The sequence below is a fragment of the Theropithecus gelada genome, chromosome 12 (genome assembly GCF_003255815.1).
Source record: "Theropithecus gelada isolate Dixy chromosome 12, Tgel_1.0, whole genome shotgun sequence".
In the NCBI taxonomy this organism is placed as follows: domain Eukaryota; kingdom Metazoa; phylum Chordata; class Mammalia; order Primates; family Cercopithecidae; genus Theropithecus; species Theropithecus gelada.
This window is the reverse complement of record NC_037680.1, coordinates 20585837-20602790: the sequence shown is the minus strand read 5'-3', so window position 1 is coordinate 20602790 and position 16954 is coordinate 20585837. Positions and strand designations below refer to the sequence as shown.

Here is a 16954-nt window from a genome sequence, read left to right as displayed (position 1 = left end):
ACAAAAATGCCTCCTAAAAGTGGCCAATAGCAATATCTGTGTGTGCACAGTTTGGCTCAGAAGCAATCTCTAACACATTTGTGGAATCAAAGATCAAATGACTCATCTGTCTGACAATTGCACGAGCCAGTTGGCTGCTCCCACTCAATGTCCCTTTCTAGCAGCAAGACCCCTTTCCTCTGAGAGTTGTGTAGAACTATCTGATTTTGGCTTGTCGTTTCCTGTCAGGCATTAGTCTTTTAACATGCCTCCTCCCAGGGAGTTATCTCTGCTTCTAATTGGGTAGGCTCTCCAAGCTGCCCTGAACGTCAAAATTACAATTAGGAGTTATCATCCAGTTAGAATAAGTAAAGTAGCCCCAGAGAACAAGAGGAAAAAGCTTTGCTTTCAGAGATGAAATACTTATCTTCTATTCTGTATTTCTGAAAAAAAGATACAAGTGGAACATTTCATCTTTGGCTTCCTAAGTTTTTCTTAAATCAGCAAATTGAGTAAATCTTTTCCTTACAGAGAAGTTTTAAATAATGACTGGAACATGTGTTTTGTATCTTAAGGACTCAATAGGATTTCTAAAAATTGAAAATTGAAGAGCATCTTCTTTATGATTCATTGATTAAACATGTGTTTATTCATTGAAAAAGTCAGAGAGCCAACTTTACAAGTCAGCAAATTGCCACCCAAGAAGTGTGAAATGAGTATCAATCAACAAATTATCCTTCTCTCAAACAAAAGTACTTTTATTATTTTCACAGAGAGCTTGTAATTTCAATCTCTGACTGACTCATTGTTTTCATAAGAATCCTGTTTAATACACATATATCACCCATGAAAGAACCTAATATATCAACTTGGCTAGCAAAGAACAGAGCTCTAAGAGATTAAAAAAAAAAAAAAAAAAAAAATCTAGGTGCATTTTAACCTAGGTAGAAGTGGAGGAGGGGGGCGAAGGAGAAAATAAATTTCTGGAGCTTTTAACAAGGAGAGTGTGAGGGTAATCCAGCAATTCAGAAATATGAAGAATGCATGGAGAGGAATAAAGAAGCATTTAAAACACCTAAAAGAGCACTGATTTTTAATCATTCAGGCTGAGTTTCTTCTATTAACATAGGGTTTGATGAGAGGCAATGCTGCAATGACAATTACTTATAAAACAGTGATTTCATTTATTTTCTAATCTATTTGCTTTTGTAATGAAAGGTCAGAAAGCAACACATTCCATTTGTCTAATACATCTCTTATTTCTAAGGCTATAATTAATGACAATAATATTTTGCCTATGTCCACACAATAATTTTTATTTGCCAACTTTGTCTATATTCTAAGTGTTTATAGTTGCAGTGCAGGAAAATGTTATGATTTAACCTATACTTTTTAGATTCAGGTGCCAACTTGCCGTTAAACTGATAAAAATCACTTGATACATTCTAAAGTTAGCAGAAAACATACATACACACACACACACACACACACACACACACACGAGGCTATTTTAACATGACAATATTTTCTGACATGATCTAAAATCCTTCAGTAAAAGGATCTTAACTAGACTCCATTGTTTATATTCATAATAATACATTCCATTGGTACTTTGGTCATAGCAGGTGTTCTTTTTTTTAGACGAGCAGGTATGTTTTTCACATATTAAATACATACGTAAAGCTCTATGTTAGATGCAAAAAAAATTCCTACACTGAGTCTTCAAAAGAGAAAGGATTTTTAAATCCTAAAACAGTTATCAAAGCTACAAAAATTCCTTCCCCAGGGCTTTAAAAATTAGATGTCAGAGATGGCTAAAGGGTACTGCAGCTGGACAAAATCAGTCATCTTTACATCTCTTGCAGTTTGTGAATCTTCACAACATCCATTTGAAATATGTAAACACAAAAGCCATTACTGGAACCTATTTTACAGAGAAATTATTTGATTTGAGTGAGTTACTATTAGTATTGAGTGCACATGAATCTTTAGAGGTTCTTATTTATATTCTTGCATCCTCAAGTGTAAACATACAGATTAACAAATGATTCAATTAATATTGTTTTATTTGGAAGTTGAAACTCATAAATCCAATTTTAATTTTATTTGAAATACTATAAATTCGTTTTATTTAATGCACTTACATATAAGTTTGTCAGGTGAAATAGCTCAGACTTAAAAGTAAGGTGTATTTGAAAATAAGAACAAGATCTTGTGAAATAAACACAGTTCTAGGAAAGTTGTATTGCTTCTGTAAAGATATTATGTGATTCGGTATTATATTTAATAATAAGCCGAAGTATGATATTAACTATCTTTATATTATATGCTAATTTTCCCAAATAACATTGAGTAAATGATGTTGCTCACATTCTTGATAGTCTTATAAATGGTCTAGACTGCTGTAACTATTTTGAATTCTCAGCTATGGTAATTATAATAGATATTATAAGGTAATTTTTTCATACTCTTATAATAACTACATAAAAATTACCTTTCCACCTTAAAATACTAGAAGTGATAGTTTGTCTGTAATATATCCAAGAAAATAGATCTAATTGTGTGTGAAAAGCATTCTTAATAAAAGAAGGCAAGGTGTGGTGGCTCATGCCTGTAATTCCAGTGTTTCGGGAGGTAAAGTCAGGCAGATTGCTTGAGCTCCAGAGTTTGAGACCAGCCTGGGCAATGTGGCAAAATTATATCTCTGAACCTGCCACCCCTCCACCCCTGCTCACAATAAATAAATAAATAAATAAATAAATAAATAAATAAATAAGGCCAAGCATCATGGGAGGCTGAGGTGGGAGGTTTGCTTTGGCCCAGGAGGTGAAGGTTACAGGAGCCATGATCACGCCACTGTACCCCAGCCCGGGCAACAGAACAAGACCCTGTCTCAAAAAAAAAAAAAAACACATGTAAAAGAACATACTTGAAATCAGGTTAATGGTACTCTATAAATCTTAATATATAACTTAGTTATAATAACACTAAAAATTTGTTTTTAAATAATTCCAAGAAAGTTAATTTTTAAGGCATTTGTTACAAATTCTTAGAAATCATAGGATCTTCAATTTCATAAGGAGAAAGATTGCATAGGAATAAATATTTAAAAGATGCTAGGTATAGGGGCTCATGCTTGTAATTCCCAGCACTGACAGGCTGACAGGAGGACTGCTGAAGCCCAGGAGTTTGAGACCAGCCTGGGCAACATGGTGAGACCAACATGTACAGGCATGTTGTACAGGCAACATGTCAGTACAAAAACTGAAAGAATTAGCCAGGTTTGGTGACACAAGTCTGTAGTCCTAGGTACTTGGGAAGCTGAGGCGAGAGGTTACCTTGAATCCGAGAGGTCAAGGCTGCAGCGATCTGTTTTCATGCCAAAAGAAGTAATCCTCATATCCCTCAGTGTTTTGGAATTAGTAGTAGGCTTTACTAAAAATGTTCAAGTAATTTTAAAAATACAATTAAAACTCTGTTTTTAAATTAACTAGAAAGCGGCAATCAAAGGAAATGTAAAACTGCATAATTTTTTGCATATCAAGGACATCTTATGCTTTACGTATCAAATTTGGTGATAGCTTTACATAACAAAGTATTTTTGACTTGATTTTATATCAACTAGGAATCAATATGTTTTTATTGCTACATTATGCTACCCAATATTATAAAATAGAGTGGGAAAAAATAAATGTAAGTCCTTGGGCCTCAAGAGATGTATTCAACCATGCATATATGATACAGTTCATAAACTCTACAATGAGGTACGCATCCTAAAACGTGTGATATAGACAATGTCTGTACAAGTTCATTGAGCAACATGGGAGCAATGACATCCACAAAAAACTGTCCTTTGCCTAGTGTGTCCCAACCATGATTTCATTTGTTCCTATCATTATAGTGTCAGGCAGAAAGTATTATTAATCCCTATTTTTCAAATGTGAAAGAAGAGTCTTGGTGAGGTTAAGTACTTTATGCAAGTTTAGACAAGCAAATAGCAGTTGAAACTCAGATTCAAGTCTTTGGTCTCTAAACCTTAACATGCTTTTCACTGTATTATGCTGTTTTTCACAAATAAAACTGTAATAGAGAGACGAGGGTTTGAGACTAACCTTGAAGGATTTTCTTAGGCAAAGAACAAAGAGGTTTCCTGTCTAGATGATGGTATTGCATAAAGAAAGATCCAGGAATGGGAATATATTTGGTGTATTTTGGGGAGGTGAAAGATGGCAGTGAATGAAGTAGTGTATAAATACTAAAAATTAATTGTAAATCATACTCATGAAGCTTCAATTAGATTATTGAATCAGGCTAAGGAGTTTGGTTTTGTTGTAACCATCAATTGAGGACCATTTTAATTTTGAGAGTATTCATGAGATGAAAGTAGTTTCTGTAGAACCTGGTCTGAGAATGCATTAATGGTGGAAAAGAGTAACCTCTGGCATGTCAGAGGAACTAGAAATTAGCCAGGAGTTAAAATGCAGTGTGCATTCCTTCAACAATGGTATACCAAGCACTAATTCTGTGTCATGAAACCTGCTAGGTGTTTGCATTGGTGAGATAGATGGGAAATAATCAGTGACATCAGATATCTCATAGTCTTATTTTGAAGAAAAATACTTAGAAACAATAATCATGAACAAATCTATAATCTGCCACAGAATTTGGAGAAGTCAGAAAAGTTGTAGGAAAAGAAAGGACAGTATATAGTTGAAGGATAATCATGTGTTTGCCAGGCAGAAGATTGAGGGGATTTTATGAAAAAGCATGTGTGAAATGTGTCCAATCATGTCCACGGAATGCTGTGAGGAATAACAAAAATAATGGTGTGAATACAATATAAGAGGCCTGAGAAAGAATGGTGGAAAATGTTCTCAGAGAGAGGCATTCTGGTCAGTCTTTGGAGGACTTTGCATGCCTCTGGCCTCACTGTGGCCGGGACCACAGAGGCCCTGGAGAGAAGTTCGGCAGAATGTTAGAAGCAGAGGCTAGTGTGAGATGGGAATAGGCATGAAGCAGGTGCCGTCTGTGTTTTGAAGAAGTTTAATAGTAAATTTTTTTTTCAGTAGGCAAAAAGGGATACTGCTTGAAGGAAAGTTTAAACAGCAAAAGTAACTTTTTTTCTTGGGTATAAGTTAAGGAAATTGAGTGAGATTGCAGGCACGGGACTTTGAAATATTGGGAAAATAAATGGGAAATAAAACCAAGAGACAATTCTAGATAGGACAAGACCCAAAAGGTGGGATATAATATAGTGTAAGGTAGAGAGGTTAGCTGTGAGGAAGGAGCAGTCATGCTGCTTCTGCTAAGATATGACAGTGTTGGGATAAGTGCAGTTACTTGACTGCGTCTGCCATTAGAGTAGAAGAAAAATTTCCCTCTCCACAAAACATGCTATCTCAATTTTCTTTAATCAGAAGATACATTTGATGGAACTTACGTCCTTTATTATCCCCTATTAATGTACACAGTAAGATATTTACTCTATACTTAAAAATAATTTAAACATTCAGAAGTATACAGGTGAATCCCATTATCCTTGCATTATCCTGGAAGCATTATTTGTAAAATAAGATTTAGTGTAAGAAATGAAACCCATTTCTGCTAATTGGTCAAGGCTTATACATAATTTAAAAGTATAAATACTAGCCTCATGGGTTGATATAATTTAGGTCACCCAATGATGGAGTTTTTCTTTTTAGGTTGTTACATTTTCAATTTTGCTATCTTGCTTAGGTCACCTACATTTAGATTTAAGGGACAGGGAATGTTTTCTGAATGTGCATGTTGCTGAAAGGTGAGGTGACATTCTCACAAGGACTACCATGCTTGCTAAAAGTTTTTAATGTCTTTGTATAATTTTGAAATTTGTCCTGCACTACCTGGTCACCTCGCCCCTGTCCCAGGTCCCTCCCAACTCCTTATGATTCAGTCACTACAGAGGTAATGCCAGGTTTACCAGAGAACCTCCAGTCATGCTCCTTTTTGTGCCTCGTTTATAATCTCTGGCTGTGAAATGTTCAAATGCCTGAAAGTCTTCATGAAATTAATCATTTAATTGAAGGCAACATTGCCATATTCTCAGGAATTCATGAAGCCCCCATTATCCCATGCTTCCCACGCTGGTGGACGGGTAGAAGCAGCAATCAGAGTGGCTGTTCTGTCCATTTACAGGATGGACAGAATCTGTAAGGAGCTTCATGGGATACAAATATTTTCACTGCACAAATGATCATTGGAAATTAGAATAGAGTAATCCCCAAAGTAACAGTACATTAAATATCCATATTGCCTGGCTTTTGAGAGAATTTTGTTTGAGGCAGGCATTGCTATTTCTCAGACAGTCCTGTCTGTCTCCCCATTTTCCAGAAAGAACAACAAAATACTGATTTTAGCAGTTTTCCAACTGAAATATCCTAGCACTGTTCAAAGAGGTCTGAAATATTTATTCCCTCAACTGTGAGGCTAATTACCGGGGCCTCGGTCCACCTGTAAAAATATTCTTTGCTGTTTACTCCAGTGTACCTTGCAAATATTATGATTGTCTTAATGTGTATTGACATGAAAATTTGAGAAGGACTGGTTAAGGTACAGTTCATCCAGCCATGATCCAGCTGTCTCATGAGTTACCCAATAGTCCTGGCAACCAAGACAAGAGTATATCAAAGATGATAAAGACTATAGTAGCTAGTCTATAAAGAAACCAACTAACTCTTTAGTTCTCCCAGACTAATTTCTCTCTTGTCCCTAAACTTTACCACTAGGAATAATCTAATAACTCTATACATTGTCTTTGCAAAATAAACACACTTTTTCCTGTTTTCTCAAAATTTATAAGTAGCTGAGCCTTTCTTCTGGCCACCAGATGTGTATTTTACTCCTGCTATCATTATCATGTTCCTCAGTTACCTGGCAATCTTAACAGTGAAAAATCATACTTCCATTTGAGTCAACACATGAATCACTTTTTAAAGAATCTTGCTGCTCGTGAGAACTGCTGAGTCATTTTTTGTGTTCTAACTGATACTTCTAAAATCTCTCAGTTTTATGAAGTGTTTTCTCTGTGGGTAACTTTTAGAACTTTTACAGAAATGTCTAAATATAACTGGCCTAAACATCTCTTGGAAATTCATGCAAGGATGCATGTTTTAAAATTTTTATGAATCAGCCAAGTAATTTTAAAAAGCTACTTTATGATGTTGGTCATAGAAGTTTATAGCTTTTTAATATTAATTTATGTGTCTTTAAAATTCATTTTTAAATGCATTTATGTTAATATTGTAAATATAAGATTAAATAGCTAGAAAGGCTCAGTGAAAACTCTTTCACTTACTCTTATTCCTGTAATTTGTATTCAAATTTGTATATTTGTACTTTGTTAATATATATGCACACATATATATAAAATATATTTGGAAATAAAGATATATTTTAAAAATATTGATCCTCAAGTTATATCAGCATGTTACAGAAAATGAGTTGTGCATTTGGGGTGACAGGTGTTTGACATTTAATAGCCTTGTTTAGTAGTAATTATATAAATACACATGAAATTTACAGAGAGATCTGTTAAACAATTCAGCTAGCGAAGCTACAGCATGAAAATTTGTTTATATCCCCCAAAACGCAAAAGGTTAAGAGAAAGCTGTTTTAGCATCAAACAAAATGATTTACACCTATAATTCCTATTTGATAAAGTATTTCAAAATTATATTTAACTTTTGACAAGTCTAGTTTGTTTTTTCGCTTGTATGATATTTTTGTTTTCTTTTGTTTGTTTTCTAATTTTATCACATTGCGATCGTCTGCAATTCTCATAATTTTGCATATCCTAAAATATGTTAGATTGGCCTTTTAATTATTATTATTTTTTTACCTCAACTAAGTAAAGAAAGTAAAACATGAAATTTTTGAACTTTTTTTTTTTCAGGAGTAAGAAAGGGACTTACAACAGAAAAGAGAGTTTTGAGATATAACTATTTATCAAAAAGCAACTTACCTTCTTAGAACATTTTTTACTTAACTATGATAACACCAAACACTTATTAAGTGTTTGCCGGACAGTGTTTAAGAGCTTTTGATAGAATCCTCACCACAACCCTGTGAAATACAGACGTGATATACAGCTTGCCCAGGCCATTCAGCTCATGAATAGTGGGGCCAGCATTTAGACCCAGGAATCTGGCTCTGCAGTCTGTTAAGCACTCTGCTATGCTGCATTTATTTATGTAACTAATGCATGTTGAATTCCTACTCAGCCTGCATTGCAGTGCTCAGAGCTTTGTAGTGAATAACTGTTGACATTCACAACAACCCTATGAGGTAGGCTCTTTTGATAGTTTCATTTTATACATGAGAAAACTAATAATTATTTGATTAAATCAATTAATGTCCCATGGACTCAGCAGAGTTCTGATTAAAACCTAAGTGTATCTGACTATAGAATCAAGGCTGCGGCAATAATCTATGTCAGATTAAATATAAGATAGTAGTCATATTGGAATTATTACACTTTGGATTTGGGAAAGCTGGATAAGACGAAGAAGAATCATATTTCGATTTGGAAAGTGCTTGTAGAAGTATAGATAGGATTTGGGAATTGAGAGCCTGACATTCAGATAAAATAACATGCAATTTGGATGCTTGATAAAGATTTGGAATGGGTAAACTGAGAAAAGACCATATGTTCTGATTTAAGCTTATCTTAAAAACACAAAGGGTGATTATACAAAGTAGTTATCACTGGTGTTTAAAAAAATGAGTATGTTCTTTTTTTCACTTCCTGTTATTTAGCAAATTTTATTCCATTGTAGTTGCTCAGTAAAAGATTTTTAAACAATAGAAGTCATACATAATACATACATAAATCATACATAAATACATTTATAACTTCATATTCTTAAAGAACAGACTAAAAATAATATAACCTTTAGATTGGCATAACTTCACTTAAACGCCACTGAAACAGTTTTGTTCATGTTACCTGATGTAATTTTAACAAGAGACCTGCAGAGAACCATTATCCATAGTTCACAGCTGAAGAAATTGAGATTCAAGAAGTTTAAGTACATTGCCCAACTTATCTAGGGATATGAGATGACACAATGACTCATATCAACCCTCAGATTTTAAATCCATACTGTTTTAATGTTTGGAAAGAATATTTATGTTTTTAATGCATTATTTGAAAAAATACATGTTTCCTTTTCTATGGGGCTTTTAAAAATTAGGTGTTTAATCACATAGGCTAACTTCAATGTCTCTGAGAACAAGAGCAGCACTCTTCTCTCACAGTATTTTCTATAGCTTTGTTTTGTAAAACAATGCTAGTAATTACTTGTGCTTAACAGTTTTACCATTTAAAAAAGCTAACACATAATTCTATTCTTTTTTACATTTTTTTCAGGTCCTGAGGAGGTAGAAATCAAGTGCCCCTTGAATCACATTGCTTGCCTTGGTACCAACAAATGTGTTCATTTATCCCAGCTGTGCAATGGTGTCTTGGACTGCCCAGATGGGTATGACGAAGGAGTACATTGTCAGGGTGAGTCCATTCATGGAACAATGCAACTGAAATATTAAATTTTGCGTAGTAATGAAAGTTCAAAAAGAAAACCTAGAACTTGCCTTTTCTTTCAACCATAAGCATATCAGTTATTAAGAAAGCATGAATTTTATTGCCAGACATTTAATATGCATTTCAAAGTTGCAAGTATTATGTTTGAGCAAAAAGACACCATTAGACAACACACACACACACACACACACACATTTAGACTTTGAAGTTGGGCTCTTAAACAATTACATGTTTCATATAAAAAAGTACTTTTGATCAAAAGGCAAACGGGAAGTCTTTTTCACAGCAGATTGATATCACATGGTGTTACAAGCTTGTTTCTCTGAACCTTTGCTTAAAGTATTTGAAGGAATGCTTCGGCAACCAAGTATTTTAGTAAGAAATATCCATGGGAAATTTTTTCCTTTATAATCTTTCCATAATATTAGACTATTAACTTTCTTGTAATTTTCTGTCTTTTTAAAAATCAACATCTAAATTCTACAGTGGTAAAATATGACCTAGATATTAATGATAAGAGTGATAATAATTAAAATCTAAAAAGTAATAAAACGTTAATAAAACTGGCACGTTCTAGTAGGGGTGGAGTAGGGGGAAATGAAACACGAGATAAAGAGAAATAACAGCAGAAGGAAAAGTCAAGCATTCAGGTAAGGACCCAGATTTGGGAACAGAATCAAGGTATGAGTCAAGTGAATCAGACTGCAAGATGGAGCTGGGAAAGAAATAACTGTACTAGAAGTCTCTAACTCAGATTCTCATAGACTGAGTGTAACACAAAGGATATTGAAGCTAGGATTTCAATGAGAACCTGTCCTTCATTTGGGGGTCGGTAAGACCCTAAAGAATAGAAGAAAGGATAGAAAACTGGAGATAACATATCTGGTTTCTGGGTAACTTCACACAAACTAATTGCTGTCATGCGGGAAGAGGTCCCGGGTCACCAGAAATTCCAGTTGTTCAGGAGGAGTGCCATATATGTATACATCTAAAGTGCTCAAAGTCAGATACTATTTTTTTAAAATATGGTATCGTCAATAACATGCCCAAGCAAAACCTGTCTGGGGGCCTGACAGGGCTTGTTGGCTGACAGTTTTCCAGGTCTGGGGTGAAGTAAGCTGAATTCAAGACCATAAATGGAGATATATATTACAAAAAGCATAAATCTCAGGACAATAACCTGAAGAGGTAAGAATGTTGAGAGACCACAGGTAGGCTGTGGAAATCAACTTGGTCACTAGGTCTTTTCCCTCTTTCTAAAGGTCTTTTCCCTCTTTCTAAATGTCCAATTACTCTGACTCTGTGGATAAATTCTGACTGGGAATTTAAAGATCTTCAGAAGATTCCTTCTTTGGCCTGAGTTTCCTTTCTTAGCATTAAAGTTACATAAACAATCAGCAGATTCTTAGTTGCAGTTATGAATACATATATAATAATAATGAATAAGCGATTTTATTTTTATGTAAAGGCTTTGTGATATCTTTTATGTAATTGTATATAAAAAAGTGATATGAAAAGAAGGTAGGCCGGATGCGGTGGCTCACTCCTGTAATCCCAGCACTTTGGGAGGCCGAGGTGGGCAGATCACCCGAGGTCAGGAGTTTGAGACCAGCAGGCCAACATGGTGAAACCCTGTCTCTACTAAAAATACAAAAAGTTAGCCTGGCATGGTGGCAGGTGACTGTATTCCCAGCTACTTGGGAGGCTGAGGCAGGAGAATTGCTTGAACCCAGGAGGCAGAGGTTGCTGTGAGTAGAGATTATGCCATTACACTCCAGCCTGGGTGGAGTGAAACTCCATCCAAGAAAGAAAGAGAGAGAGAGAGAAAGAGAGAGAGAGAGATGGAGGGAGTGAGGGGGAGAGGGGAGGGAGGGAGGGAGGGAGGAAGGAAACTGAATTATAAAGTGTAATTTTCTTTTTGGATATTAATTATATTTTCTAGATACTAATTTTATCCAACTCAGTTATAATTCAGGCTTTTGATTATATTGTTTTTGAATTTTCAGATAGATATGTATGACTAAGCTTTTAAAAAAACAAAACCATCACCTTTTCAAATATATTTCTTCAGAGGTGATTATGCAAACATGAGCAATGAAAATACATTCTATAAAATACAAGGCCTCTCAATCCAGAAAATTTCCACAGAAATGCACACAGCTGTATAAAGAATGATGGAAGCAGTGAACAACTTTGACAAATAGAAACAAGATGGACTAAGATGCATCAAAACGCTGTTTTAAATTTGACATTCTTAAGATAATTTATGATGTTAATGAAACAGGAGTTCCCAGACTCCCCTCGCAGGATGTGCGACAGGGTTGTGGCTCATCTGTTTGGCTGCCATGGGCTCAAACCCCTTCCAGGAATGGGAGCATGCAGACAGGTAGGTGCAGGAGCTGGGGCCAGCACTTTTGGGCTCTGGCCCCACGCCCACTCCCAAAGCATGTTATAATGCTCTTTTAGCTGTGCCAGCTGCAGATGGCTTAAGTGTTAACCAGCTCAGTGCCCTCTTAGTACCCAGGTTCCTGTCTGTGTCCAGGAAGAGTCAGGTCACACAGGGAAATTGAAGGATGGTAAATGCAGAAGATTTTATTGTTGGATGGAGGTGGTTCTCAGTGGAATGGATGAGAAGCTGGAAAGGGGATGGTGTGGGGAGATGATCTTCCCTTGGAGTCTGGCTGTCCTGTGGCTGATCTCCTCTGTGACCATCCCCAGCCGCACTTGTCTCGACATTCAGATGCTCCTTTGCTTCTCTCCTTCTGTGCTGCACCGCTCTTTCGCTCTGCTGCTTTTCTGCATCTCTGTTCTTCTCTTTGTGGAGCCCGAGGTTTGGGGTTTTTATGGGTACAGGACAAGGAGGTGTGGCAGGCCAAGGACAACATCTGAGTGTGAAAACAGGAATGCCTGTTCCCATTTAGGGCCGTGGGTTTCCAGGCTTGAGGGCAGGGCCTTTGCTGGGGAATTGCTCTCTTCTACCCAGGATTTCCCTGCCTCCTGTCAGTATCATATTATTAACATTTAAAGTGAGTCTAAGCAAGAGAAGCCTTCTTTTTATTAACATCCCTGTTATATTACATTTGTGGTGCCAAGTGGTAAGTTGTTGATTTACTTAGACAGAGTCTTGCTCTGTTGCCCAGGCTAGAGTGCAGTGGCATGATCTCAGCTTACAGCAACCTCCCCCTCCTAGGTTTAAATGATTCTCCCGCCTCGGCATCCCAAGTAGCTGGGATTATAGGCCTCTGCCACCAGCTAATTTTTGTATTTTTAGCATAGCCGGGGTTTCACCATGTTGGCCAGGCTGGTCTCAAACTCCTGATATAAAGTGATCCACCCACCTTGCTTCCCACAGTGCTAGGATTACAGGCCTGAGCGCCTGGCCCCCAAGTGGTAATATATTTAAATATCCATGGGAATGACAGTCTCTGTGGCAGCATCTGCTCTTATCCTGTTAAAAGAATATGGAAAGTTCTGAGGTCAATGAAAAAAGGAATTTTATCTTTCATGTCACTAGCAAAAGTGATTATTCAATCTATGTGGTTGTTTTCTAGCAAACATTCTGAAGTTCTTTTAAATCTAAGAGGATAACGTGTGTGAAGATGTTACTAAAACTGATTGGAGAAAAAAACTCTCTGATATATGAAAAGCTCACCCCAAAACATACAAATACATACACACATACTCATCTTTTCTCATATTTTGTTTTTCTATTCTGAACATTTTCCTGTGTAATTCTTAGTATATGACATAATTCATTGGCATATTTGATCAGGAAACTACAAAAGAATAAGATCCCCTTATATATCACCCAACTCCTTAAAATAATGCATACTCAGACTTTTAAATTCCATTTGATTATTTTACCTTACTTTCCAGTTGGAATATAACTTTCCTAATATGTGCAATTGTATTTTTTCTTAATCCACTCATAATCTATTGCCAGTAATTCTAATGTATTTAATTTAGATGGCAACTTCTGTCATTTAAAATTTTATGTAGCTGGTTGTTTACTTTTATATTTCTATCCATAAAACTAAACTCTTACGAGAAAGTGCTGAAAAAATCCTGGGGGTGATTTAGAACTTAGAGGCATTCTCAAAATGGACCAAGGTAAATGGTAGCCTTTGTTATCTGTAATGATTCACCATGGGAAAATTAATACTTCTTCAATCTTCTTGTTTAAATATTGTAGGTATTCCAAATTATCTAAAATAGAATTAACCTAGAGGTTTTTCAAGACTCCATTTTTTTTTTTTTTTGTCTTCCAGACAGGAAAAATGTATCTGTGTTGTTGTTTTGTTAAAAATCCTATTCCAGCTACTACTATGGAAAAAGGAAGGGAGGAAGGGAGGAAAGGAAGGGAGGGAAAGAGGGAAGAAAGGAAGGAAGGGAAGAAAAGAAGGGAGAGAGGGAGGGAAGGAAGGAAGGAAGGAAGGAAGGAAGGAAGGAAGGAAGGAAGGAAGGAAGGAAGNGGAAGGAAGGAAGGAAGGAAGGAAGGAAGGAAGGAAGGAAGGAAGGAAGGAAGGAAGGAAGGGAAGGAGGAAGGAATTTAGTGAAGCTATTGAAGAAGAAAAATGAATTTTCAGCTCTTTATTGTTTTTAATTTTACTTTATTTTGTCAATTAATCTTGTCATAGCCTCATTTAAAAAATTTCATTAAAATATTGCCAATATTTTTCTAATTTAAAATCATACTATAGAGTGGAATTTCAGCACGTAGAATTCCAAAACAAAGGTAAGGAGAAGAGGTGCAATTGCAATGTTATAGTAAGTGTATCTGTCATCAACACTGATCTTAAAGCACAGAGAGGGAAACCTGTGCTAAAGTGTCTTGAAATATCAATAAGCCTACAGCTAAGAAACAAAGAAGTGGAATTAGCCAGGAAGACCTAGGTTTGGGAGCTCAGAACACTTTTGATTAGTAAAGCTCTTACAATTTAAGAGTAGATCCTGCTGTATTTTCTCTGTGTTGAGCTGTGCTAAGGTGATCAGATAGGCTCAAGCCTATCTCAGGTGTAAGGATTTCCTCTCAAAGAGATTAGTTTAAGTAACTGAGTTAGTTTAGTTAAAGGCTATGACCCTTAACACTAGCTGATTTCGGGGCCAAGCTTAATGCTTCCCAGAAGCAAAGCAACAATTTCTAGAAAGAATAGAACTTCTATAGGTGTTTCATCCTTTTGAAAGTCTTATACCGATATTGTTTATATTGACAAATGACACCTACATGAAATTAGGTTTGTGCACTTATGGAAGACTGTTCTAAATATATATGTGTATATATGTGTATATATACACATATATACACATGCATACTTGCACATATATATGTATGTATGTTCATTTTTTCAGGGACTTAGTTTTATAAATTCTGTTTAACTAGAAATATGCTTTTGCACATTCATCTGACTTCTTAACACTGATTTATAAGGTATAATTGCTAAATTAATCCTGCTAAAGAGACTTAGAATTCAAGTTTAAAAATGTTCGAATACATTGACAGAAGGGGCAGCTAACTAACTCAGTAAATACCTCTGGGGAAAGGATGACTAAGTAATTTGACCCTATGTTGTAGCTGAGAATTCAAAAGGTCATCTAAAATAGTTGATTGTTGAATAGAAGTTAATTCATTTGTGATAGATTTACATCTTTGATGAATGTTAATATTATATTAAGTACATGTTTTCTTCCTCCAAACAGAATTATTATTTAAGAATAACTATGGAAACAAAAAAAATTTAAATTTTTACAAATGGTGTAAACTGCCTACTAGTAGTTTAGAAATGATCACAGAAGGCTTTAAGTTAAAAGGAGATATTCTTCATTAAGACATCATTTCAGAGTGTATATCTGTCCCTCTTCCTAGACAGTAGTGGTTTCAAATGAAGTTACATTACTTCTATAATTTTTGATCACGGCTTTTCTGTAGTGCGATTCCTGGTGTATTATGGATCTTTATTTGTTGCTGCAATATACTCTATTTTCAGTTAATTTTGATTTGATTTTAATTTATTTTATTTTATTATTATTATTTTTTTTTTTTTGAGATGGAGTCTTGCTCTTGTCGCCCAGGCTGGAGTGCAGTGGTACAGTCTCAGCTCACTACAACCTCCACCTCCAGATTTCAAATGATTCTCCTTCCTCATCCTCCAAAATAGGTGGGATTACAGGTGTCCACTACCACGTGTGGCTAATTTTTGTATTTTTAGTAGAGACAAGGTTTCACTGTCAGGCTGGTCTCAAACTCCTGACCTCAGGTGATCCACCTGCCTCAGCCTCCCAAAGTACTAGGATTACAGGCATGAGCCACCGTGCCCTGCCAGTTTTAAATAGGTGCAAGTCAACAACATGGATCCACTGCTCCCACCCCAAGAAAATATTTATTCTGTGTGTATACCTGGTATCTGTAGTAGAAGAAATAGCAATTGCTTTGATATGGAGATTTACCCCTTGGTGCAAACAACTCCTATTATTTCTACCTGTTTCTCAAACGTACTATCCTCCTAGATGGAAGTCTTGTGTGAAACCACAAAAAGCCAGAGAACTCAAGTTCCTTAGGATGAGTGATCTCTCCCCTACTGAAGAGACATGTTAATGTTCTACTACTGATAGTGTTAATTTATATGAATATTTATAGGACCTGGTAGCCCATGTTTATCTAGATATTTCCTTCATCTTTCTCATCTTGATAGTGGAAAACAAAGAATGTAGAAAATGTAATGAGTATGAGGCCAAAAAGACTTCTTTAAATGTGCCAGTAGAAATACAGTAAGGACTTTTCCAAAATTCAATTCATTAATCAACTTCAGTAGAATTTGTTTGCACTGACAATATTCCAGATATTTAGCTAAGTACCAGGGATTTAGAAAGTCCTATTTTCTGCCTTCATGGAATTCACATGTAGTAATTGAGGTAGGTAAAAATTAAAGAAGACGAATAAGATGAGAAGCATCTAATTCTACATGAGAAGATGCAAGAAGATATCCCAAGTGAGCTGATAGTTGATAGGCATCTCACTCTAAGCGTTGGGTAGGCAGATGAGGAAAGGAAGAACATTACAAAATTAGGGAACTACGTATACAGAGGCATAAGTGCAGGAGAAAGTATTGTATTGTATGTTCAAGACCTCTAACTTCTTGGGTAAGGTTGAAGCATACATCCTTGAGTGTAGTGAGAGGAGTTTGAACCTGAAAAAATACTTAGGAATAGAGCAAGAGGAGTTACATTAGAATAGGTATACAGTATGACTTATTTAAAATACATTTCATAAAACCATAAAAAGCAAGAGAGTAAAAACAAAACATATCAGAGCATATTCTCAGTAGTATTTTAAGGGTGTTATATGAAGTTTTAATATTAAGCATATAGTAGCTAGAATTGTTGCATATGTGTAGCAGGTTA

At 35.6% G+C, this 16954-nt stretch overlaps 1 protein-coding gene across 1 annotated transcript in view; it reads left to right on the top strand.

The window, feature by feature from the left end:
- LRP1B (LDL receptor related protein 1B) overlaps positions 1 to 16954 on the top strand; it is a 1963100-nt gene that overhangs the window by 661233 nt on the left and 1284913 nt on the right. The window contains exon 3 of the mRNA XM_025404289.1: positions 9386 to 9523. Within this exon, the coding sequence (XP_025260074.1) occupies positions 9386 to 9523 (138 nt within the window). The remainder of the gene's footprint in view (positions 1 to 9385; positions 9524 to 16954) is intronic.